The sequence below is a fragment of the Venturia canescens genome, chromosome 2, assembly GCF_019457755.1.
Source record: "Venturia canescens isolate UGA chromosome 2, ASM1945775v1, whole genome shotgun sequence".
Lineage (NCBI taxonomy): Eukaryota > Metazoa > Arthropoda > Insecta > Hymenoptera > Ichneumonidae > Venturia > Venturia canescens.
Window position 1 is genome coordinate 18,833,445 of NC_057422.1, and position 24,235 is coordinate 18,857,679.

A 24,235-nucleotide genomic window follows, 5' to 3' on the forward strand; every position below is an offset into this window, starting at 1 on the left:
CTGCGTTTTTGATTGTGTTCATTTCATTCCTATAAAAATTTAGAAAATAGATTTAAAAAATGTTATTTAGAAGTAAATTTCCTTTGAAACTTTCGTTCCTATACTTTTATTGTTTAAAGCTTAGCGGATAAAAATGTACATATATTTTACAACAAGGCTCAAGACTTCGTACGCCATAATTATTTAATAATTTTTTTGACGTGTTTCATCTCGTGACAAAGCCATGTAACAGTGCTCAATAGTATGAGACTTCCGGATTGATGCATCGCTGCTAATGGTACTAAAACGTGATACAACAACGTTGTTACTCCTATAAATACTTGGAGATAACCGGCGCAGACCACCGCCTTTACTGCAGCGGAACCACGACCAGGGAGATCAAACTTTCGAGATCTTAGGCCCATCAACGTGATAACGGTGAGAGTTGTTATTCCCTTGAAAAAAAAAGGAAATAGCTTTTAGTTCCGAAAAATAGAAGCATTGAATTGATTTCAATTGACCCTTTCACATCCATGTTCATCAGAATTTTGCATTTTCAAAAATGAATGACACGCACGATTCAAATCAAGAAATGCATTAAGGAGTTTCAAAACTTCGTTTGAACAAAATCTAAAAAAATTCAGCGATCGTTGAATCTCCGGAAATATTGATTCGCAGTAATAACACTGGAATCCTATTGTTTGATTGTAGGTTTTTTTCTTGAAATATTTCCTTTATTTTAAAATTTTATCAAACCCTACTAAAAAAATGCCTGAAATTTCTGAAATTCCGAGGATCTTATTACATTTCAATAGATCAAATCAATGACTTGATTATATCTAGAGCAATTGATTGTTCAAAAGTCATTATCATTGAAATTTTTATGAAATAAAATTGTTCTAATGAATGTAAAGTTTTACTATTTTCATAATGTACCGCGAACCATCAAACGGAATATCTATTTAAAATTGGATAAAAATTCCTTCAACATCGAGAAAATCGCGAAATCAATTACAAACCATAAATTTAGTATAAATAACAGTTTTTGAAACGAGAATCAAACATGCAAATAATATTGTAAGCAAAATAAATGAATTAATATTAGAAAAAGCTAATAGGTATTGACAAAAATTTAGTAAATCATCCTGAAAGTACCAATATTCGATGTTCGAACTGCACCATAGTAGGATTTTCAGTGAAATTTCTATAGATGGGTTTGTGGGCGAACAAATCATCAGGTATCCAGCGATCTGACATTTTGGGAAAAGTATTGTAGATCAAACCGGCATCGAGTCCAGCGACGAATGCACCCGAAATGGCAGTGGCGAAAACGAGTCCTTTGGTCGTGTAAACAAAACGCTTGAATTTTCGCAAACCATTAAAAATTTTAACAGGGATGTTTCGAGTTCCAAACAAGTCCAAGTCCATTTTCTTCGCAGGGAAAAGATGGTCGAAGGCATTGTAGAGAAACCCGGTATAAATTAGCAAAGCCAGACCGAGATGAGAAGCGAGTCGATATTGTGAAACTCTTGGAATGTCTGATGGACCATCGAAGCGATCCTCCAAACCTGATTTCACCATGTACCATCCCATAAGACCTTGAAGTCCTATCAGCGAGCCCAATATCAGTACTCTAGGCTTTACCGCTGGCATTAACATTCCTGTTGCCCAAAAAAACGTTGCTGGCAAAGCAAACGTTATTCCTATTAATCTACCCCACATTCTGTGCATATATTCCATCCACCATATCTTCTTGAATTCTTCCAACGTCATCCCCTTATTCAGTCTGAAAAAAGTTTATGTTGTTTGAAAAATATCACGAACGATTTTCTTCACAGCTAAATCAATAAGCTTATAAACCCGTCATAAGAATTCTTTATCTATTTAAACAAAACTCTTGGTAAAAGTTAAAATTATTTTGACAAGGAACACTCGAAGGAAATTTAAAAAACTTCAAATCAACTCAAATGAAAGAAAAAGTTAAACAAAAGACACACATCTAATGCACTGGCTTTTCTGAAAAAATTATCTTACATTTTGTACTCAGGATATTCTTTGTATCTCTCAAATTCTTCGATCCATTGAGTTTCACCAGAAGGCATTTTTTCGCCCAAAAATTTCCAAGTCACCATCGACAATCCCGACTCCGTAAGTCTCGTAATCCCACCTGAGTTCGTGGACAGGTCGAAAAAAGAATAGATCAAACGTCTTTCCAACACAATTACCATTTATTCAATTTTAAAAAATAAAACGCATTTGACAAAATTTGTACAATTTACTCTATTAATACTGACGTAGCTTCTGTTTTTTATTTCACCGATTATTTTCGGTCGATTTGATTCTCTTTTTCCTTTTATATATGCATTATGGAATTTATTTGCCGTAAGTTTTTTCGACTATTATTCTAACGACGTAACGAACGAAGAAATAAAAAATGGTGTAGCTCATGGTACCTAGTGCCACAGCAACGAATACCATTCCGCTGCAAGTCAACAACCAAGAACCAACAATCTTCTGCGATTTTTGACCCATCGCAGAAGCACGTCTTACGGATTGGTTTTTCGTTCTTTGGAGCAGGCCTTCCACCTAATAGCATACATAAATCCTTTCATTACATCAAACTGCATTTGGTTATTTCTGCAAAGTAATTTTTATCATTCCTTTTGAATTCTCAATAAACGTGCGTATAGATGATACATCTATAAAATTTATTATAATCCTCTGACAAATTGAAATTTCCAATTCAAATGAGTTATGACTATTATATTGAGCTTATTATGTCGAATTTATTGCAAATTCTTATTGAAAAAAATTAGATTGCCATAAATATGAAAAAACTGTACAATAGAAAATTTTCATACAACTGAGAAATATTAAAAATTTCTTATCCGCAGTAATTAAAATTTATTTCATCACACTGAGGTGAAATGCAAATAGTGTTTTTTAATTCTATCACTTTTTCAAAACTAGATTTCAACTTCTCAAGGAGCATATACATTGAGCAACAGAGAATCAAGGTTTAATTTTTTCACTTTTTTGATGTTTTATATGTCAGGAATGTTTAGTATGAATTTTGAGTAGCAGTTAGGAAAAACGGCCAATCTAGTTGATATTGGCTTAGTTAAAATATTACGAGTTGCCAATTCTATGCTGGATCACACGTGAAAAGAAAACAAAAATTCGTTAGGTGAGAGATCATACTTTTCACTGATTGTAACAATTCTGAATGTTTTTCCATGAAATTATGTTTTTGAAACTAACATCCAATCTATCTTGAGGACGATTTGCAATCTACTTTTTTTTTTGTACCATGGTTGTTTAAACAACTTTTCAAAACAAGAAATAGCTGAATTGTTTATTTTGGGTCAACTATGACAGACTTATTATGATGAAGGTATCTATTTGAATAGTTCTTTAAGAGAATAATCTCTAGAATCTTTAAAATTTTAATTGTTTAATATAGTTTCTGCAATAACTTTTCAAAAATCATTTCTCTTCATCCGTGCGCTCCTTCAACTGGTCAATATTTTGGAATATTGAAAAATTAAAATTCTAAGCAATGATAAAATGTTCAATGAAAATCAAAATCTTTGGTTTCTATATTTCAAACAATATCAAATTTCTTCTCAAATTAATAATTTCTCAGTTATTTGGATACAATTTTATAAATTTTAATATTCTGTAATGAAACATAGATTCAAAAATAAATATTTTAGAATAGGGGTTGTAAATAGCAACAATAAAAATCGAGTGCAGAGAAGTTGTCACGGATGAAAATTTTTATAATTTTTGCATTTAGTATTTTGAAAATGATTTTAATGGGTGCATCTATTAATTAGTTTTTTACAGTTGATGACGGTCTGCTGTTACACATTTTTTAAAGCATATAATAATTAATTTGTAAATAACCTGAGTGAATTGAGTTTGGCCCCTCTGAAACAGTCTAAGACTAAAACTGGTCGGTGGGCTTTTTTGAGCAGTGCGGTAAAAGCTTTGCGTTCCAAATCCATTTTTCAAGATTGCTCTAGTCGGAGCGAATCTTGTACAGCTCCGTGCAACACTTAACATACTGGAATGAATAAGCGATCTAAGAATCAACTTCACAATTTCAATTAATTGATATTTTGCAAAAATATAGTTTTCTTTTTCGCCTGTTTACTTCGTGACAATTGCACGTTATGTTGCAATGAAACTCCAGTTACACACGTTTCTTTCGCGATATTTGAGTTTCACAGATGTTTTGTTCCTAAAAATCGTTACAGAGTGATACTTTAAACTCTACTAGTTTGTTACTTATTTTTTATTTTTGTTTCAAACTAAATAAAGTGAAGGACTGCGATCAGCACTCCGGTACTTTTAGGCGAGTGACGAATGTCTCTCGTATAACCTCTCAACAGTCTCAACCTCTCAATGCGAGAGCTCGACCTCCGTGCCATGCTTTCAGTGCCATGTTTGCGAAGCGGTATGATCGTAAACTAACCATTTGAAGCTTTATCCTTATATTATCCATTCAAAAGTGACACTGGTAACAGTGGTGACACAGTTGCATCTAGATACTGATGCAGATTGCAGATGCAAGAATAATAACGACAGTTACAGGTTTTGCAGGAGCTTTAAAATATTTGACACCAATTTTTTAATATACGAGATAATGGTTAAACATTCAATATTTTTTCTAAAAACATCACGAAAGTTTACAAACTATTTGAATTGTCTCATTAAATTGTAACGTGGAAAATTATACCGGTACGTGAGTTTCCGAACAAAAATATTGACGTATCTAAGGCTATAAAGACGAGTGTTTTTTGTATACACTACATATTATTTTGACAGCATTATAACCTCAAAATGAGTAATAAAACGAGCGGCGGAGGTACGTAGTTTGTGATTAATACATTTTTACTTTGAGTATTAAAATAATAGAAAACTGATTATTGGCTGATTTATTGACTTTTTATTTTTCGATCGTCAGGAGATATCGATCCTGTGCAAGACGTACTCGCAGGTAGAATTCGTGAGGTAGGAAATCACGCTATTTGGAGTTTGTCAAGCTGCAAACCTGGTTTTGGAGTTGATCAATTGCGCGACAATATTACCGAAACTTATTGGCAATCTGATGGACAATTGCCCCACCTTGTTAATATACAATTCAGAAAAAAAACTGCTATCCGTGATATTTGTATATTTACTGATTATAAACTTGACGAAAGTTATACTCCAAGCAGGTAATACGAGTGAATATTCACTTTCAATTTCATCTCGTTTATAATATTCATACAAAATACCACTTATCCTGATCTGTGAATTTCTATAATTCCAGCTGACAAAACGTTAATCCCAGGTCATGAATTTCCATGTTCCCGTAAAATAAAGATCTGGAAAAACCCAAAGAAATTTATAATGGCTTTGATACCAAACTGATTAGTGATGAATAATTATTGCAATGACACCCTTGTACAAATATGTAATATATTCTTTGATTTCCAACAAGCATGTTATCACATTAAAAATAAATCACTTGTATGTGTCTTTGGATTTGAACAAACATGCTTATGATGAAATTAACATGAAATGGAGAAAAAAAATACAAATAAGTCGCTCAAGCCTGATCGTTAATGAAAGCATAAACAAACATAGCACAAAATTTAGAGAAAACCGATAGGTGATAATGAAACAATAAACAAAGATTCTGGAAGTTTTAATACGTTTTTGAAAATATGCCTGTGAGTCATGTCTATCGAGCATTCTCAAAATTTGATTAGTAACATTGAAAGTGTAAGAAAATATATGAGTGGCCACAAAGAATAAAATAACGATAAAACGTGAGTTGAGTGATAATGAAACAATGGTATTGGGATATATGGGTAGGCGGAGCTTTCTCATATCCAATTATTTGCAAAAAGAATACCTAAAAAAATAGAAATAAGAAATTATAATGATTCTAACAATGAATAATAAATCAGTATTGCATATGATACTATTTACAAGCGGAAATCAAAATTATCTAACAATCAATATCTCATTTTCTTTAATTATTTCTATTCGATTGAATATTCTGTTAATAATCATTTGACTGAAGTTTTTTAGTTAATCAAGTCTAATATAACTCAGTAAAATGAATGCGCATCCCTATTTTAGGATAAGCATCAGAGCCGGAACAAATTTCAATGATCTACAAGAAGTGGAAGTTATGGACCTTAACGAACCCAGTGGATGGGTCGTCATACCTATAAAAGATATAAGTGATAGACCCATAAGAACGTTTATGATTCAAATAGCTGTTATAAGTAATCATCAGAACGGGAGAGATACTCATATGAGACAAATCAAAGTCCACAGTCCAGCTCAAGATATTTTGGGACCACCGGCGCCTCACATCCCTGGACAGTTTATCACTAACGAATTTCAACGATACGCGACTATAAGATAAAATTATGATGAAATTTACACTCTAATTCTCTGGGTTCAATATATACTTCTTTCTTTTTCCATAAAAACAGAAAAATTTTGTTTAACCAAAATTGTAGTTTATTCAATAAACAATAATTTTCCACAAAGCCTGTCCTCATTCTCAGGCACTTTTTTTCGATACTTATGTTGCGTGTGCAAGTTGATTTCACAGTGAAGATTTTGCGACAATCGTTTCCTACTGTATTGAGAACAAATGAATGAAAACAAAAATCGAGCTCCAGAGTCGAATGTAAACAATCGTTTGCTCGCTCCTTTGTATATATCCCGTCGCTCTTTCGATAATTTGTTAGTCCCTCACCGTCACAAATGAGGCACCCATTTCGATCAACAATGTCAGCGCGTCTCTTGTTCATACTCGTACTCACGTTTTCATTTCGCACTATTTGTACAACGCCTGACCAAAACTTGCTTCGAGCTCTCGAATCCACGACTCGTTTTTTCGATCACTTGAGACTCGAATACGGTACAATAAAAATTGATAGTAAATAACGCAGTTGATTTCACGGTAATTTTAAGCAAATATATTGAATTGCAGAATACCAATCACCTACGCGAGATTTATACAAATCCATCGACCATCGAATCAGTGAATATGTGAACAGATTGAAAAAGTCGAGTAATTTGTCGAGGGAAAAACGTCAACTTGATACGGACAAGGGTAAGATCGATTGGAAACACGCTTTACTATTTTTTATATTATATTTTCATTAAAAAATATTTCTATACATATAATATATAGCACAAAAATTTCAAACGAAATAAAAGTATATGGCTCTATAAATGTACAATTCGATTCGTTATCTCTTTAAGCTTGATCATAAAAAAAATGTCGCTATATAAGTAGAAAAAGATTTTAAAAAATTGGAAAAATACATGATTTGAAAATTCATAGAATCGATGACACAATATTGTGGAAAATATATATACACGTTTCATTCTGTAGAGACAGCAATTTTTCCTTCGACTCCAAAAAGCTCCTTAAAAACGTACTGACATCCATGCTCCGTGAGATACTTGAGTAGTTGTCCCATATCGTTATGTTTATCTGTCGTTGGAAATGATATTTCTTGAAATTCACTGAACTTCCGATAATTCTCTAAATTATTATCAAACATATCTTCGTCCTCGATTAGTTTGACAAGAATTTTGTGCCAGTTCATTACTTTGATCTGCAAGAAAACAATAAATAATTCCGTTGAACCATTGGTCGAAGTAAGTAATGGTTTAGGATAAATATTAGATGGTACTTAAACAAATCCCACATTTTTACAATAATCTTGCTCAAAAGCATCTCGGTTAAAGAGAAAAACGTAAGGAGATTTAACCAACAGTGAAGCGAACGAATCCAGCTTAATTCAGCCTTCTCTGAAAAATTGATCCGATGTTTCTGCGTCTTCGTGTACGCAGTTTCAAAAATGGCTTTTGTTTTCATGATTTTCTCGTCTCGTATAATCGTGAATCAATGCTGGAGTCCTGAACAATAATGAACTAAGTTTTTGGTGGAAAAAACCCATCTTAAAGTGACACGAATTTGAATAAGATTTTAGGAAGAAAAATGAAATTTGTTTTTTCGCAGTTATTCCATTTTATCGATTTCTCTTGATTAACTAATACTGATTATAATAAAAAAAAAAAATGTATCATTTCGTTTACGTACTTTTTGCCACCAATATTCACAGTCGTCTTTGGCGCCTTCAACACAAATGATACCCGGTTTTCCAGCGAGACAAAAACCAGTTAGAGAATTTTCCTTAGCCTCGTCAGCTATATCTTTTCTCTTTAAATTACTATAAATATGATGACTGTAAATCCAATATCGAGCGAAAATAGGCATTTTTCTATTTTCTTCTGTCTTCTTGGTCAGCCCATTATTTTTTTTCAATCGTTTTTGTGAATTCCTGACGTATCCTTCGAAATAATCCTGTGTCCAAGTTACCAACGAATAGATACACGGTTCATCGATTTCTTGAAGATCGACGAAAGTCTTGAGATCCTCGTTCATGCGTGTCTGTTGGATCCGATCGAGGCACGAACTTCTCACGTAAATTTCAGGCCTCTCCTCCGGGTACTTGAACGGTAGATTCACCTGGAGTTCGGCAGATCCCTACAATTTTTTCAAACTTATAAACATATGCGACGACATTGTTTTGAAAAATCATTGCTCGTTCCCAAAATTTCTATCACGATCAACGAATTACAATCAAATGATAAACCGATCAAATTTTCATAACGAAAAAGTGGTGGAGCATTTTTGGAGCTTCAAAAGCTTTGGAGCATATTTTAAAATAATAACGAGAATAATTTCTCCAATTTAATGGGATAAGGGAGTTTAATAAATTAGCATTTATTTTCGCAATTTTTTCGGATTTTTATAGGTTCATATGGAAGTAAAATATGTGAAAATGGAAAAAAAATTGGAATTTTTATTGCAGACAATTACGATCTCTACATTGTACACATCTGAGAAATTTCAACAATCAGACTTTGCGCATAAACCATGTACAAATCAGTATTTTTCACATTAAAAAAATGTTTTTGCACTTTTGAAGTGTGCCCTTGTCCAAAAAAACAATCGATTTTTTGACTTTCTTAAGCAGGACCCCCCTTAAGAGGATGGATCAGTCGGTATATCGCAACCGTGAGTGCGAGAGAGATAGCTGCAAATTTCGAAATCAAAATTCTTTGACACAGTTTGACCGATTAATAAACGGCTCTGTCAGTCGATTTTTGCCATCGTTCTGCGTAGGCTGACAAAGCCTTTTTTTAATCGGTCAAACCGTGTCAGAGAATTTCAATTTCAAAAATTCCAAGTGAGGTTAGTTGACTGATCCATACTCTTAATGAGTATTTTTATCAAGAGACGTCAAACGAAAAAGTCAAGGCAAGCCCGGCCGCACACTCATGCACGAAAATTCTGGCTTTATGACGTCATATTTTCCTTACTCTACGGCGTATAATGCTCTCTGGAACACGTAGCGATTTTCTGACAAAGACAAAAAAATATAATTTTGTAGTAAAGAAAGACATTGAACATCGATTATAATCTAAATGAAGTTTTTTCGTGCGATCAACTATTTTAGTACAAGGTAACATTTGGTAGTGTGCAAATTTCGGAACGATTATACATTGGAGTGTTTCACCACATGAGAAAAATTATTTCGAATTTTCAATATGCGATCCACGAGTAAATGTGTCAAAGAGTATTGCAATGAATGTCTGTGGACCTTCAATTTTTAGACACAGGACGAAAACATAAAATTATTTAATTCGAACAATCGTTATAAATATGGGGCGGCCATTTACGCTGATTGAACTCGCCCGAGTCAACTTTAAATCTAAAATTAATACGTAATCGGCGAAAGTGATAATCAAGAGTAGTTATATCACATTAGAAAGGGATTTTCCAGAATAGTAATTCGTACTAGAAAGCGATATTTGAGCAGCATCAGCAGCATAATTCTCTGATTAGTTGAATATAATTTCTCTATTGCCACCTTTTTTTGGGAATATCACTACTTCAGTGGAATTAAAATATTTTTTTGCGTAGTTGCATGAATATTCAAGTAAAATATGCTGAAAAGCAAAATATTGCATAGATAGAATGTTGAACTGAGCAAAATTATTTGGAGATAGAGGAATGAAGAACTCAATTGTTTTATCGCGCCAAAATAGTTCACATATGAGAATAATATTATAATTATGAATTATTTGCGAAAGATACCTCAGGAGTCGTAATCTCGATAGTGTATTCAAGTCTTAATGGGGGAGCAGCACGTTTACCGGAAACAAATTCATTGAGATCTGCCAAATTTCCATGATCAGCAATCGTTAATTCTTTTGGATAAACGGATTGCAGTGCCTCCAGTTCACACAACTGAGCCTCCACTTTTTCTCTTATTTCGTTTAACGTCGACATTTGAGTATATTTTAACAACACGGCTCCGTAACATATGTTCCCACGAAGCGATCGCTTCGACTACTTCCACACGCGATTACACACGACACGGGTTGTTTGTTTTATCTACGAATATTTTTTATAAACAAAAACAAGCCGGAAAGATAAAGCGAAAGAAAAACATTGGCGTCGCACACGCTCGCTCGATATACGAAAGCGTGGGAGTTCCCAAGTTTACCGTTAGAGACGCTATGTTGCGGTGTTGATGAATAAGTTCTCTAACTTACCATCTCTGAAGAACCGGAAGAACCTCACCGGACACGTATTGGATCATTTTCGCAAATTTTAGAAATTAATTTTGGTCTTCCTCAATCTTGACTTCTTTTTGGCTTTGTTCCTGGGATAGAAGCTTCGTCTTTCGATAAGGAATAGAATATGAGAGGATGGTCTAAGGATATTTCTATCGATTACTCCAGTACATTTACCACATATTTCGATACGCAGAATCTCTCAAACGTAGACAAATAAGGTACATAATATAATTACTTGATAAAAAACTAGAAACTAAAAGACTGTTGGAGCAGATGCAGTTCTCGAATATGTTGATGGAACTTCGACGGAGACTTTCATCGTTCGGTTTTGTGTATTATTTATGCAAAGTTGTCTCACTATCTCGCCACAGCTGACTGTGGCACCGGAGCCAAACCGGAGGCTTCGTTCCATCTTCGTCCAATGAACGACGCATGGTAGAAAAAAGTTTTTTTAGCTGTTATTGGTGGTTACATCGTAGTAAAAACATGAAAATTCGGGTGATTCGATTTCTCATTCGTAATTAATTTCTCTTGTCACAGCACCACGCCGGATTAGCCTTGCTGATCCGAAGTTTTCTGGTAAAGTAAAATATAAGAAAAGATCTTTCTGTTACCATTCGTTGGGAAAGTGGAATGTGATACTGCGCTTTTGCAACAATATAAAAAGAGAAAATGTGATTTTAGTCCTAGCAGCGAACATGTTTGTGTTCGAAAAAGTGTTGACTCATAATGCGGTCTAATTTTGAGCTTGGGGACTGAAAGCTTTGCTTTCGGCCGTATGATTCGTCTGGTATAATGGTCCCCTTTAATTTTTTCTCTTTTGTAACATATTCCTTGCCTTCGATGCTGTAAATCACGTTGATTGAGAATAAATTAAAACGTTGGTGGTTGCCGAAGCCCATACTCGAAGGTTATTCATTGGCATACGGTGAAATAGGCGGGCAATAGAGTGAAGGAAACACATGACATGCATTTTGGTCGGTCGCGCGTAGTCGTCTTCGTATAGCTCGTCATGCAAATGTCATCAAACGATAATTCGTGTTTTGTTTCACTCTAAAATGATCATTGATAATTTAACGTGCCTATTTTTTATTTTTATCATTCTAATTTATTTATTGTTTATTATTTTATCATATTTACACATATTATATATTGTATTTATATAATAAATAATTATTATATTTATTAAGATAAAGTTGTTATTTTAATAAATTTTGCTTTATCATTTTTCATTGTTTACATTTATATGAGTATATTTGCGAGTGTGAAGAAACGAATTTAGTATCTTGGCACCAGCTGCAATGGGCTTGTACATTTTTTTACGACTTCTTTGTGACTTGAAAAAATCATAACTAGTCATGTTATGTTGGCGCATCATCTTTTTTAACGAACAAAATTTTATAAATTAGTGAATATATCTCTTGGCATTTATTGGGCATCGAAACAGAGGACTGATGATAAAAACACTTTCGATTTGTGTGCGGAATCGTTGGGTTTCATATTTTGATTATTTTACCTTTCGTGTTTCTTTATTTCTTCCCCCCTTTCTAAAATTGTTTGTGGTCAAAAAAGTTGCAAAAGTGTCTTTTTTTTAAAAAAGTCATGCGCCAGCATAATATGACTATAGTTACGTTATTTTGAGGTCATAAAGACGTCATAAAAAATGTTACGAGCCAGTTCCAGCGGGTGTCGCGATACGCGATAATTGCCACTTTTATTAATCTTTTTTTTTTCTTTTACTTTTCAGACGTAAGAGTTTTGAGCGGATTCGAGAGGACACCGGGTCTTGATTTCTCCGATGCGATCGACGTCACTTTTTTTGTATACCGAAATGAGAGGGGTCCGCCGCGCTGGTACGCGGCTGCGCTTAATTCTTCGGGGATTTCCTTGTTTCTTTACGAGGTAAATGAGCCCATCGGCAGAGGTTACGAGCCTCCCAAGTGGAAACTTCACTTACGGAGTTTCGGTACAGGCGATACAATGTTGCCATGCTAAACCATGCTAAAAGCATAAAAAATTTCAAAAAGTTCAGAATTTTATAAAATTTGGTGAACGTATTCTTTAGTGCCAAATTTGACAATACAAATTTTTAAAGATTTTTCTTCTACACAGTTATCGAGTAATTGATCACTAAAGTTGACGTGTATAAGCATAGCGTTTCCATATATATAGGTATACATTCCGGGCATAAGAAATCTGCTTTAAGGATATATTGCACAGGCGATACAATGTTGCCATGCTAAACCATGCTAAAAACATAAAAAAATTCAAAATGATCAGAATTTTATAAAATTTGGTGAACATATTCTTTAGTGCCAAATTTGACAATACAAATTTTTAAAGATTTTTCTTCTGTACAGTTATCGAGTAATTGATCACTAAAGTTCACGTTTATAAGCATAGCGTTTCCATATATATAGGTATACATTCCAGCCATAAGAAATCTGCTTTAATGCGTAATTACTCGATAACTAAACAGAAGAAAATTTTGAAAAAATTCGTGTTTTCGCACTTGATGTTGAAGAACATTATCACCAAATTTGATTAATTTCTAATTATTTCGACTTTTGTATCATTCACCCTTAAGGAGTTTCGGTACAGGCGATACAATGTTGCCATGCTAATCCATGCTAAAAAAATTAAAAAATTCAAAAAGTTCAGAATTTTATAAAATTTGGCGAACATATTCTTTAGTGCCAAATTTGACGACACAAATTTTTTAAGATTTTTCTTCTACACAGTTATCGAGTAATTGATCACTAAAGTTTACGTGTATAAGCATAGCGTTTCCATATATATAGGTATACATTCCGGGCATGAGAAATCTGCTTTAATGCGTAATTACTCGATAATTAAGTAGAAGAAAATTTTGAAAAAATTTGAGTTTTCGCACTTGATGTTGAAGAACATTATCACCAAATTTGATCAATTTCTTAATATTTTGACTTCTGTACCGAAACTCCTTAATGCATAATTACTCGATAACTAAGTAGAAGAAAATTTTGAAAAAATTTGTGTTTTCGCACTTGATGTTGAAGAACATTATCACCAAATTTGATCAATTTCTTAATATTTAGACTTTTGTACCGAAGCTCCTTAATTTTCATTGTTTTTTAGCCCACACGCGCGTTCACTCGCATTGGGTTCTCCGGGGTGGAACACGGCACGCGTATCACATCCCAAAGCTCATCGATCGCAACGATTTTTCTAGTTCAAAGGTCGACCGGCGACACTCACGTTTTTCGAATGCGGCAAGGCCCCGCGAAAAAAATCGTTGAAAGGGTTCAAACGGTCAAGACACCCAATGCCACGGATTTGACCCTTTGGCAAGGCATGAAGAAAACGTATTTGGCTATTTCCTCGTCTAAAAGAATCGCCGTTTTCGCCTGGGTGGGCGAATATTTTGACGAAATACAAACTCTGCATATTGGCGCGAAAAGAGTCGTCGCTTTCCAGACCACCGGCGCCATGCATCTTCTCGCCCTCGACCAGTCGCGCACTTCTCTGTTTAAATTTCTTCTCCACACCCGAGAATTCGTACTTTCACAAAGATTCTCAGGGGCCAACGACGCCACGAAGTTCAGCCGCGAGGACGGCCACCAGGGCGAATATTTTCTTGCTCTAGCTCGCGACGATTCAACCCTTATTTACAAGCAGTCGAAACACCGCTTCGTACCCTTTCAAGGAATTTCAGGCGCTCATAAAATCACCGCATTTTATAATCAAGCCGCCATCCTGTTGTTCCTCGTTCGAAATAACAGCCTGAACGTTCTCCAGTACGACGGCTGGAAATTCGCCGAGTTGGGAGTTCGAACTTCCGGAATTTTCGATATTCGACCACTCGACTTGAGCAACGGCCGTTTATTGGCTGTCAAAGTCAGAGGCTCGGGAGATTCCGGGACGAATGAGGGAGGAATCTTTAAAAATAACACGAAAAGTTCGTGGAATTTACTCAAATTTGTTTGGGCGAGGAAAGAGAGTGAAACGAGCTTAAGGGAAAAAACAAAGCTCTGGTGCACTGATTCCTTGAATTCTTTAATTCCGGCAACCGTTGATCTGCCTCAGCTCAAGCTTCCGTTACGAATCGAACAAGGATCTATTCAGATTCTTCATGCTCGTAAAGTAGGACTCAAATTAATTATAAATTTTGAGGAAACTATCGAATTCATTGCTCTTTGTACAAAAAAACAATGGAAAACCATGTTTTCTGCGTATTCCTTCAGGACTGCAAAAAAGTTTCAATTTGGGATTCAAAAATCCCGCTGATTTTCTCTAGCCTTTTATTTCTGTTTTTTTTGTCTTTTTTTTTTTAATTTAACAAAATTTCAAATTTAAATTTAATCAATTCGAATTAATTAATTTAAATGAATTTATAATATAAATTCAATTAAATTAATTCGAATTTGAATTGATTAAATTTAAATTTTAAATTGACAAAATTTCAAATTTAAATTTAATCAATTCGAATTAATTAATTTAAATGAATTTATTTCATAAATTCATTTAAATTAAATTTTGAAAAATTAATATTTCAATGTAAAAAAAAATCCTCTGTTTTTAAAACCCTCACAAAAGCGATGAATTCACGTTGTTTTTTCCAAATGACAATTTTCATGCGAGAAACGACGAAAACTTGCAGATAAATGGTGAATCGGTAGAGAAATTCGTAAAAGCCACGCGTCGCTGGGGGGAGCTTCATTCGGAAGTGTTGATGCAGGAAAAGTCGTCGAAAAATTACATTTCGCGAGTAAACCCGATATTGAAGAGCATCGATGCCTCCAACATACGTATAAGCTGCACGGGAGTGTGTCGTGCCAAAAATACAATCACTGTAGAGAAGGAAACGTTTATGGATAAAGTGCGATGGCTCAACAACGACAAGCAAAATTTGAGTTTCGAGACCGTGAGAATTTTATCGTCGAAGAACTTACCGTGTCCTGTTGCAGCACCTAAAATTAAAGACGTAACGGTCGATGGCTACGTTAATGGAATTTCATTCCCCAATTTCGCCGAGGATGTTCTCAAGGTCACGGGAGATCAAATATTCACTGGTACAACACAAAATTCATTTTTTTCGTGGTAGAAAAATAATAAATTTTATAAATATTCAATTATTTTGATCCACTCGAGACAGTCATTAAGGAAGTTCACGCGAAATCTGGAAATTTAAGTTATGGAAATGGAAAACTCCAACTTTTTTTAAAATTTTGAAATATGCTAGAAATATACGACGTGCGCATTCATCCCCGGAATTATTACAGGATCTACCGTCTAGTCGTCGAGAAAACAATTAACGAAAATTACATTTTTTTAAGGGTTACACATGAGCTCTTATGGCAGGCACACTTTCTGTGCGACGATTTGGATTTGATGAAATGGGATCCTCCCAGCTTTAAAGAGCCAAAAACGAGAGTAAGAAAATAGAATGTTTTTAGATATCAATGATGTCTTGAGAAAGCCTTGTTACCAGTGAAAATCACTTGGGAATGGAAAAAGAAAAATACTTATTTGAGATTAAGGATATATTGCACAGGCGATACAATGTTGCCATGCTAAACCATGCTAAAAACATAAAAAAATTCAAAATGATCAGAATTTTATAAAATTTGGTGAACATATTCTTTAGTGCCAAATTTGACAATACAAATTTTTAAAGATTTTTCTTCTGTACAGTTATCGAGTAATTGATCACTAAAGTTCACGTGTATAAGCATAGCGTTTCCATATATATAGGTATACATTCCGGGCATAAGAAATCTGCTTTAATGCGTAATTACTCGATAACTAAACAGAAGAAAATTTTGAAAAAATTTGTGTTTTCGCACTTGATGTTGAAGAACATTATCACCAAATTTGATCAATTTCTAATTATTTCGACTTTTGTATCATTCACCCTTAACGAGGAATAACGACATAAGCGGTGGAAGGTTTGACAACACCGTGGGCCAGCTGGTTTAGAATATAGATGTGCAACGCATATAAACAGAAAATGGCTGTTGTCACGTTTTGCTTGACGATTTTACTACGAAAGTGTTTCAACTGCTAAATGATATCAGTTGAAACGATTTCGTAGTAAAATTTTTAAATTAATTAATTATAAATTATGAATTATGAATGAATAAATCTCAAAAAATAAGCAACGCATAATTTTAACAATTGCGAGGATAAATTTAAATCGTTTCTTTGATGATGAAAAGAGCAAAAAAGTTCAGTTGCTTTTTAGAATCACGAGTAACGCGTGATCTTCCTTAATTCCGGGATTATTTGAAGTGGACGAAAAATAATTGTCGCGCATTATTTCAAGCAGCGATCTACGTATTTTTAGGTTCTCCAACGTTCGCCGAACTTAGGGTAAGAAACGCGAAAATCCTCTTAGATATTGCGTCCGATTTCACGCGCCAGGAGATCGAAGCGTTGAGTATCGAGACGGACGAGCTCGAGGTCGCGCCCGGAGGCTTTTTATTGCCTCTGAACAGTGAGCCTGGCACGGTGATGACCGGTTCGCTGACTGTTTCGGACGCGAGGATCAAAGGGGTCGTCGATTCACGCGGCAAAATAAACGGTACCGTCGGTACCAAATTCAGTCGAATAATCAACGTACCAGAAGCCTTGGAAATTCCGGGCAATATTACCCTAAACAATGTCACGGTTCTTGAAGATTTCCGGGTCGAGGATATCAAAAGAAAGGAAGGAAAATCGTATAAAGATATAATTTCAAAAGCAGTCCCATTAAATGCTCCTCGTGTTGGAGTACGACTTGAATTACGGAATAATAAAGTGGTAAGTTGCACTTCGTTCCCATCGAATTAACTTGTTGCTGTTATTAATATTGTATGATTCAATAACTTGTTATTTATTGTTAATTAATAATAATGAATGAAGGATTTTTATGGGAGTAAAAAGTAGAAACGTGCTCACGATGATTTTCTTGGCAACAGAGAAGAAAAATGAAAGAGAAATTTTCCTGTGATTCGAGGACTGCAATTTGCATTTGGTTAGACGATTGGTCCAAGGACAAATTGTCTGGGACCTACACACACACACAAAATCCAAATAAACTCCCAAACAAACAAAAACACACCCACAAAAACAAACATACAAACAATATTATTTTTATAATATTTTTTACAATATTATTTTTATTATTCATAAATATTAGACATAAAAATATTCAAGACATTCGGTCTTACAAGTGTAGAATATTTTCAAATCGAGGATATTATGACATTAGGATATTTTGACTCAGATATTTTATCCCAAGAATATTTTGCATTTTTTAAAATAAAAATTCATTAAATCAAACCTGTAAAAGGTTTCCTTACAATTCTCTTCATCAACTGTGTCGTTGACAGCCAGCGAAGAACTTTCCAAAAAACACCTTTCGCGTGTATCCTTTTCCAGGGGATTATTCACTGTGAAAACGTCATTGAAAAAATTCGTGAGCTACCTTGTCGACTATTGTTGAGGTCGCTCTTTTGAATGGTGACATTAAAATTTGGCCAAGACCCTTTTTTTTTTAGGTTTTTGCAAAATAAAGCAAATAAGTAGCAATTTTTAAGGTCCATTTTTTAAATCCACGATTCGGAAGTCTTATGATATTATTTTCCAATAACAAGTTGCATAAATCGTGTCCTCGACGTTTGTACTTTTGAAATTCGTGCTTAGTTTTTTCTTCCCTGGGCTTATCATTGCAAATAAACGGTAAAATTGCTAAAATAAAATGTTTCATTTGCAGGATATTCAAATTTTGTGATGAGAACGAGTATTCTAGAGTTGATATTTAAATAACTCATGCGTGCATCACTTTTTGCTATCCACATGAAGCTGTTTAGAATTCAAGAAACGAAACGTAGAAAAATTCAAAGAATACTATGCTGTTTGTAATCGGTGGCTAAGTACTTTGAAAATTCTCGAAAAATAATATATTTCTCACTATACAAAACGAATCCCTTTTCTCTGTGAAGTCCAACAAATGCGCGTGCTGCGGGAGCAGACGATCCTGCTTTTGATACAAAACTTTTGTTACTCGAGCAAATAAATATGTCGTCACCACATTGACAAAGAAAAATTGCAGCAGAAGCGTGACCTGCGCTGTCCTCGTACAAAAAATGTTCTCCGTGGCGTTTGAATCAACGTTGTTAGACTCGAATCGACTCGGAATTTAAGAATCAATTACCATAAAATAGAAATCAATTGATCAACTGTTTTTTCAGTCATGGAACAACATGACGGTACACAATTTTCCCTACAAATGGCTAACGAAAAATCATCTCGGTCATTCACTTATTACGGGCCACAAAACTGCAACGAGATCGGAAATTACGCTGGGAAATTTGGTGCACGAGAATCTGCCAACTCCAAGGTACAGACAAAAATGAGAGTTTCGATAAAAACCCTTTGCATGGGATTAAAAATTGCAAATATCTGAGTTCCCTCACGAGTTACTGTTGAAAAAATAAATTGACGAATTCCAGATTGCCATTGCGGGTGTGCGGCGTGGCTGCGATAAGCGAGGGCGTCTGGGAGTCGAATTTAGTAGTCGATAAAGGGACTGCAAAGTCTGTTCGCGCCATTAATCTTTTCAGTGGATCTGAATTGAGTGAAATTTATTTGGACTCTGTTCCAACGATCGAAGAAATGCCTTGGGCACTGAAAAATTTGACTGGACAAATAAAAGTGAAAGAGGCCGAAATAGATTACGTTCGTGGTGTGGAATTTCAGGGTACGTATTTTCTTGCCATTGAATTGAAGAGTCATCGTGGGATGAAACTCATCAGAGCCCGAAAAATTGTAATCAACCGTGAGTTTTCGTTTGTTCGAATTCCGACACAGAATTGAAAAATACTTTGTCCAAATGGAGCGAGCCCACTCGTTTGAAGGGCCCGATTCGATTCACCAATCTAAAAACTCATGAACTTATGACGTCGGGCAAATTCAATGTTCCTTTGCCTCTCGAAATACAAAATTTACAAAGCAGAGGGAATTTATACGTCAGTATATTGAATGACGTTAAAATCGATGAGTTTTTAAGAGACTCTGTCAAATTGGACGACAATCTCTCATTGACGAATGTCACGTTTGGTGAGAATTCTTTTATCTTTTTATCGAAGCTTTTTTTGGTTATTTCTTCTAATAAATATTGAAAAATCGCTGCTCCGTTTCTTTCGGAACCTCGAAGATCCAATCGTCGATTTCTCACTCTCAACCTCAATTTCTTTGAAAAAAAATATATTGCTTTCGATCTTTGAATCCCAAGAATGAATGCGCAGCATCAATTTCTCGTTATTCTTCGGCCATTTTTGAAAACCTTCAACATCCGATTCGCGTTTCGACAAATTAACTTTTTTTTGTTCCACAGCCGGAGGGCTCGAAGCCAGGGAATTATACGCTACGAAAACATCGTTCAGTCTTCAAGAAAATATGCCAAGATATTTGGGTTCGAAAGAGATTTTGGGCAGTTTCGAAGCCGAGGCGATGGAAGTGCCGAATTTACTGAATATCCCATCGTCAGGGATTCCCATTAATATTATTGTCGACGGTGATTTTGAATGAACAATTTCAATCGTAACTGCATGAATATGAATAAAAAAGTTTTTTCTATCTTTCATCAAAATTAATAATAGAAAACGATTGCTTCGTCGATTCAATGGTCCTTCTTTTTTCTTGTAATAATTAGGAAACGTGCAATTTATGAAGGAACCCAAAATAACGAACATTAATAACAAAAATTTGGACGAATTGTTCAGCGAAGTTTTGTTGACTGACAGACCGTTCAGGATTTCTGCTGAATTTGTGCTATTCAAAAATGTTACGTTCGAGAATGATTTGACGATACTGGTGAGCATGAAAATGATCCAATAATCATGGAGATTTTCCTAAAAATGGAAATTTATCATTATTTTTATGATATTGCAGCAATCGTTCGACACTCCGGATCTTGGTCCGTGGTTCGATCTTGAGAACCGTTTGCTGAGTAAGACGAAACCGCAAATGATTAACGTCGAAGCATCGTTCGCGTCAGTCGCTGCGCCTAAAATCGTGGCATCATCGAAATCGCATTTGCGATCGAACGTTTCATGGCTCCATGATTTGGAGTACAATTCTCTGAAAATCAACGAGCCTCAAGTGAGCGCGAATAAGTGGAATTTCGAAGAACTCATTATCACTGGTATGATTGATGAATAAAAAACAATACGAAAATATTCGTCAAGAAAACTTTGGAGCATTTTCTGTTGAAAATCTCGATTATTTCAGGCGATTATGAATTCCGGGATCAAATAAATGGCCTCAATTTCGCAACTGACGTCGTGAGAAAAGACGCGAGAGAAAATATCGTGAGAGGAAAAAAAATCATTCGCCATTTGGAAGCCCAAAGTATGAATGGTCTGAAATTCGATAAATTCGCACGTAAAACGTTGAAAAAAAATAACGGGAACGAAACGATCGTCGTGAAAGGATGGAAAACGTTCAAAACTGTCGAAATGAAAAATCTGAGGTCCTGCAAATGATATGATTAAAATATTGATCTGAAAAATGCGTCGATTAGAAGCTTATAAATTGACTAATCAACAATTTCTACATTTGACATTTACTTTTTTATTCTTTTTGCAAAATTCTTCTTATTTCGCTTTTGTAAAAGTGAATAAAAATCTGATTTTTTAATTCAAGTATTTCCCGCAGGCAAATAGTAAACAAGCAAATTTGTATTTTCTCCCAATCACAGAGTGGAGGGCACGGTGAACGGTAAAAAAGTCGAAAACTCGTTACAAAAGTCTGCAAACCAAATTCTCCAAGGGACAAAAGTACTGAATGGCTGTACAAGAGCATCGACGATTGTGACAGAAGGTTTGGTCAATGGAATTCGATTGAATTCTTTTGTTGAGCAGCAACTCAAGAAAAAATCACCTTTACAAATAATCAAAACACCGATCAGTTTGAACAACAAATTAACGATATCCGGCAACGTTACGATTAAGGGATTGTACAACGGCATCGAGTTGAGAAATTTCGGGGACGTTACGAGAAGTCTTGGATCAACGAACGAAACGCTTGCGAAATTGATCGTTTTTGCTGAAGGAATTGAAAACGCGATCGACAGTAAGTTTCTTTTACAGTATGAAAACGGAGGAGCATTTTTTGTCTTTTTCATTCGTTCAGTCGCCTTTTCTTGTTCACGAAACGTTGATGATTCAGTTGAAAAAGCTTTTTGGAGTATCGTTGAACGCGAAGAATCGAGAACGCTGAATTTTTATTTGTTTTCCGTTCCACGAAAGATGCAAAACATTGTTTGTTAAAACTGAATGAAAATATGTTCATCAGGTCGTGCATTCTACTGGGACAACTTGGAGCTCGTCGAAACAAATTCAAAAGCATTAAATTTCGATTTGACAAACGAAGAACAAATTTATTTCGTCGATTTGGGTAACTGCGGAATCGTCGATTTTTCTCTGTATTGTGACAGAGCCTCGATTTTCCAGCCGGTGTTAGTAATTCCAAACGACAGTCGAGTTCTCGCCGCAAGGGTTATCGACTTTTCGGGTCTTCCCCTCGTCGTATTCGTCACCTCCGATCCTGGTGGAGGCGTTTTCATTTTTCGTTACGACCCAACTGGGAGAAGTTTCTACAAGTTCGCTGGTAAGTTTTCGCAGTTGGCGTTGTTTTTTCATTAGATTCCATTCGTCACGATTTACTTTTTCCGAAACGTTGATTTTATTGACTTTTTACGACGCTCACTGGGCAAACTTATTTTTCCAATTTTTTCTGCTTCACGCTTTTACTCCATCCAGCTCTGCTCGTGCCGGGCATTATTGAAGGATCTTTTACAACAACGATCAATCCTCTCTGGATCGCTCTCCGCCTGCGTGATCATTTGATGATTATTCGCTACGAAATCCGTTCGAATTTCGAAGAATGGACCATTCCGGGTGGAGGACCATTTTTGATGAGTTCGACGCCCAGCGACGAATTCTTTATTTTCCGAAACGACGGCGTTTGGAAACTGGGAGGACTCGGGGGGCCACGAAAAATTCTCGACTCCAAGTTTCATGGCCAAATCGATACATTCACTATTGGCAACGACTACTACGTTCAACTGACTGATAAAAATGCAACGAATCTTCTGAGAGCTCGATTCATCGGTAATTAGTTGAAAATTCAAAAAATTGTTCTTAAAGAAAATATTATTCGATGTAAAATAAGTATAGCAATCGATTTGCATGTTAAAAATCGAAAAATCATCAACTCATATTTATTTTAAATTATAATTATCACGATGAAAAAAAACATGCACCGAAAATCGAATAATCAACTCAATTGTGGTATTCGAAACATTGTAAAATAAAACTACGAGTTTTATACAGTTCTAACAAACCGCTTTCTCCTACAAATTTATGAAAAAAGAAATTTTTTTGTCAATATTAGGGTGTGCGGGAAAAACCGATATTTTTTTTCCTTTGCATCCAGCCGAGAAAGTTGAATAAAGGTGAAAACAAAGAATACGAAAAGCGGAGTTCACCAAAAAATTATTTCGAACGGCGCATCGATTTTGAAAATTTTCCATAAGAATAACCCAGGAAACTATTGAGACCTCTGATCATCGTGTCATAACTGTTCAGGAAAAAATCACACAAAAACCACAAGAATATGTTTTTATAGAAAATTCATTTCCGTACGAAAAAAGTCCTTATGAACGACGAGCTCGGAGCAACCGTTTTGGTGCTATCACCCTTTGAAGTTGAATCGATAGAACATTTTTTTTCATAGAACTGTGAAAATCAAATTTTTCGTTTCACGAACAAACTTATTCGTTGTTTTTCGTAGGGGATTACTTCCTCTATGAGAAAATTGTTATAATCGTTGTAATTCTATAATTTTATCGGCTGGATGCAAAGGAAAAAAATATTGTTTTTTAGTTGAAAAGTGTTTTTTAATTACCCAGAATTTTTTGATAATTAATTAAACCAATGAGATTCCTGTTCAGTTTGTTTCTCCACTACGTTTTCTTTCCTGATTCTAGAAATTTTGGTAATAAGTTAAGGAGTTTCAGTACAGAAGTCAAAATATTAAGAAATTGATGAAATTTGGTTATAATGTTCTTCAGCATCAAGTGCGAAAACTCAAATTTTTTCAAAATTTTCTTCTACTTAGTTATCGAGTAATTACGCATTAAAGCAGATTTCTCATGCCCGGAATGTATACCTATATATATGGAAACGCTATGCTTGTACACGTAAACTTTAGTGATCAATTACTCGATAACTGTGTAGAAGAAAAATCTTAAAAAATTTGTGTCGTCAAATTTGGCACTAAAGAATATGTTCACCAAATTTTATAAAATTTTGAACTTTTTGAATTTTTGAATTTTTTTAGCATGGATTAGCATGGCAACATTGTATCGCCTGTACCGAAACTCCTTAATCGGCGGGATAGCATCAAAACTTTTCAGACAATTCATTCAATAGAAAAAATAAAAATATCGTATTTTCTCCATTTGAAAAATGTATTTTCGGAAACCATTCAATTTTCGTAACTATTTTATTCAACATTTCGAGAATTCGTTTTTTTTTAACAAGAGCATCTT

General features: G+C 34.9%; 4 protein-coding genes across 8 annotated transcripts; 2 read left to right on the top strand and 2 right to left on the bottom strand.

Moving 5' to 3' along the window:
* Positions 1-77: 77 nt before the first annotated feature.
* LOC122406160 (cytochrome c oxidase assembly protein COX15 homolog) lies at positions 78-4,588 on the bottom strand. Of its 5 annotated transcripts, none has more exons than XM_043411435.1 (6): positions 4,460-4,588; positions 3,889-4,048; positions 2,433-2,565; positions 2,014-2,146; positions 1,135-1,765; positions 78-434 (listed from the first exon to the last, which is right to left on the bottom strand). In XM_043411435.1, exons 2-6 carry the CDS (start codon positions 4,045-4,047, stop codon positions 180-182), a joined length of 1,311 nt encoding a protein of 436 aa, XP_043267370.1. In that variant the 5' UTR covers position 4,048; positions 4,460-4,588; the 3' UTR covers positions 78-179. The 5 variants fall into 5 exon arrangements, with proteins under 5 accessions (XP_043267370.1, XP_043267369.1, XP_043267366.1 ...); XM_043411434.1 differs by lacking the exon at positions 4,460-4,588 and adding an exon at positions 4,186-4,444; XM_043411431.1 differs by lacking the exon at positions 4,460-4,588 and adding an exon at positions 4,139-4,444.
* Positions 4,585-6,536, top strand: APC10 (anaphase-promoting complex subunit 10). Its single transcript, XM_043411451.1, has 4 exons — positions 4,585-4,725; positions 4,813-4,852; positions 4,952-5,204; positions 6,118-6,536. Exons 2-4 carry the CDS (start codon positions 4,828-4,830, stop codon positions 6,407-6,409), a joined length of 570 nt encoding a protein of 189 aa, XP_043267386.1. The 5' UTR covers positions 4,585-4,725; positions 4,813-4,827; the 3' UTR covers positions 6,410-6,536.
* A 130-nt stretch (positions 6,537-6,666) lies between these two features.
* Positions 6,667-23,070, top strand: clos (closca). Its single transcript, XM_043411418.1, has 16 exons — positions 6,667-6,913; positions 6,986-7,108; positions 12,404-12,558; positions 13,774-14,778; positions 15,296-15,707; positions 16,982-17,436; positions 18,870-19,018; positions 19,131-19,378; positions 19,489-19,737; positions 20,015-20,194; positions 20,333-20,493; positions 20,572-20,824; positions 20,911-21,151; positions 21,380-21,753; positions 21,976-22,290; positions 22,443-23,070. The coding sequence occupies exons 1-16, from the start codon at positions 6,757-6,759 to the stop codon at positions 22,799-22,801; spliced, it is 4,836 nt and encodes a 1,611-aa protein (XP_043267353.1). The 5' UTR covers positions 6,667-6,756; the 3' UTR covers positions 22,802-23,070.
* Positions 7,131-10,836, bottom strand: LOC122406164 (RWD domain-containing protein 2B). Its single transcript, XM_043411440.1, has 4 exons — positions 10,633-10,836; positions 10,172-10,471; positions 8,108-8,554; positions 7,131-7,619 (listed from the first exon to the last, which is right to left on the bottom strand). The coding sequence occupies exons 2-4, from the start codon at positions 10,364-10,366 to the stop codon at positions 7,383-7,385; spliced, it is 879 nt and encodes a 292-aa protein (XP_043267375.1). The 5' UTR covers positions 10,367-10,471; positions 10,633-10,836; the 3' UTR covers positions 7,131-7,382.
* Positions 23,071-24,235: the final 1,165 nt, after the last annotated feature.

Bases quoted from the DNA above. Each gene is read 5' to 3' on its own strand.
- LOC122406160 (XM_043411435.1), bottom strand. From the start codon at position 4,047: ATGTTAAGTGTTGCACGGAGCTGTACAAGATTCGCTCCGACTAGAGCA. The intron at 2,147-2,432 runs GTACCATGAGCT...CCACGAACTCAG, and splicing joins ATTCGTTGCTGTGGCACTAG to GTGGGATTACGAGACTTACG. The intron at 435-1,134 runs GTACTTTCAGGA...TTTTTTTTCAAG, and splicing joins AGTTCGAACATCGAATATTG to GGAATAACAACTCTCACCGT.
- APC10 (XM_043411451.1), top strand. From the start codon at position 4,828: ATGAGTAATAAAACGAGCGGCGGAG. The intron at 4,853-4,951 runs GTACGTAGTTTG...TTCGATCGTCAG, and splicing joins TAATAAAACGAGCGGCGGAG to GAGATATCGATCCTGTGCAA. The intron at 5,205-6,117 runs GTAATACGAGTG...TCCCTATTTTAG, and splicing joins GAAAGTTATACTCCAAGCAG to GATAAGCATCAGAGCCGGAA.
- clos (XM_043411418.1), top strand. From the start codon at position 6,757: ATGAGGCACCCATTTCGATCAACAATGTCAGCGCGTCTCTTGTTCATA. The intron at 19,379-19,488 runs GTACGTATTTTC...ATTCCGACACAG, and splicing joins TCGTGGTGTGGAATTTCAGG to AATTGAAAAATACTTTGTCC. The intron at 19,738-20,014 runs GTGAGAATTCTT...TTTGTTCCACAG, and splicing joins ATTGACGAATGTCACGTTTG to CCGGAGGGCTCGAAGCCAGG.
- LOC122406164 (XM_043411440.1), bottom strand. From the start codon at position 10,366: ATGTCGACGTTAAACGAAATAAGAGAAAAAGTGGAGGCTCAGTTGTGT. The intron at 8,555-10,171 runs GTATCTTTCGCA...AAAAAATTGTAG, and splicing joins TCGAGATTACGACTCCTGAG to GGATCTGCCGAACTCCAGGT. The intron at 7,620-8,107 runs GTACGTAAACGA...GTTTTCTTGCAG, and splicing joins GTGAATATTGGTGGCAAAAA to ATCAAAGTAATGAACTGGCA.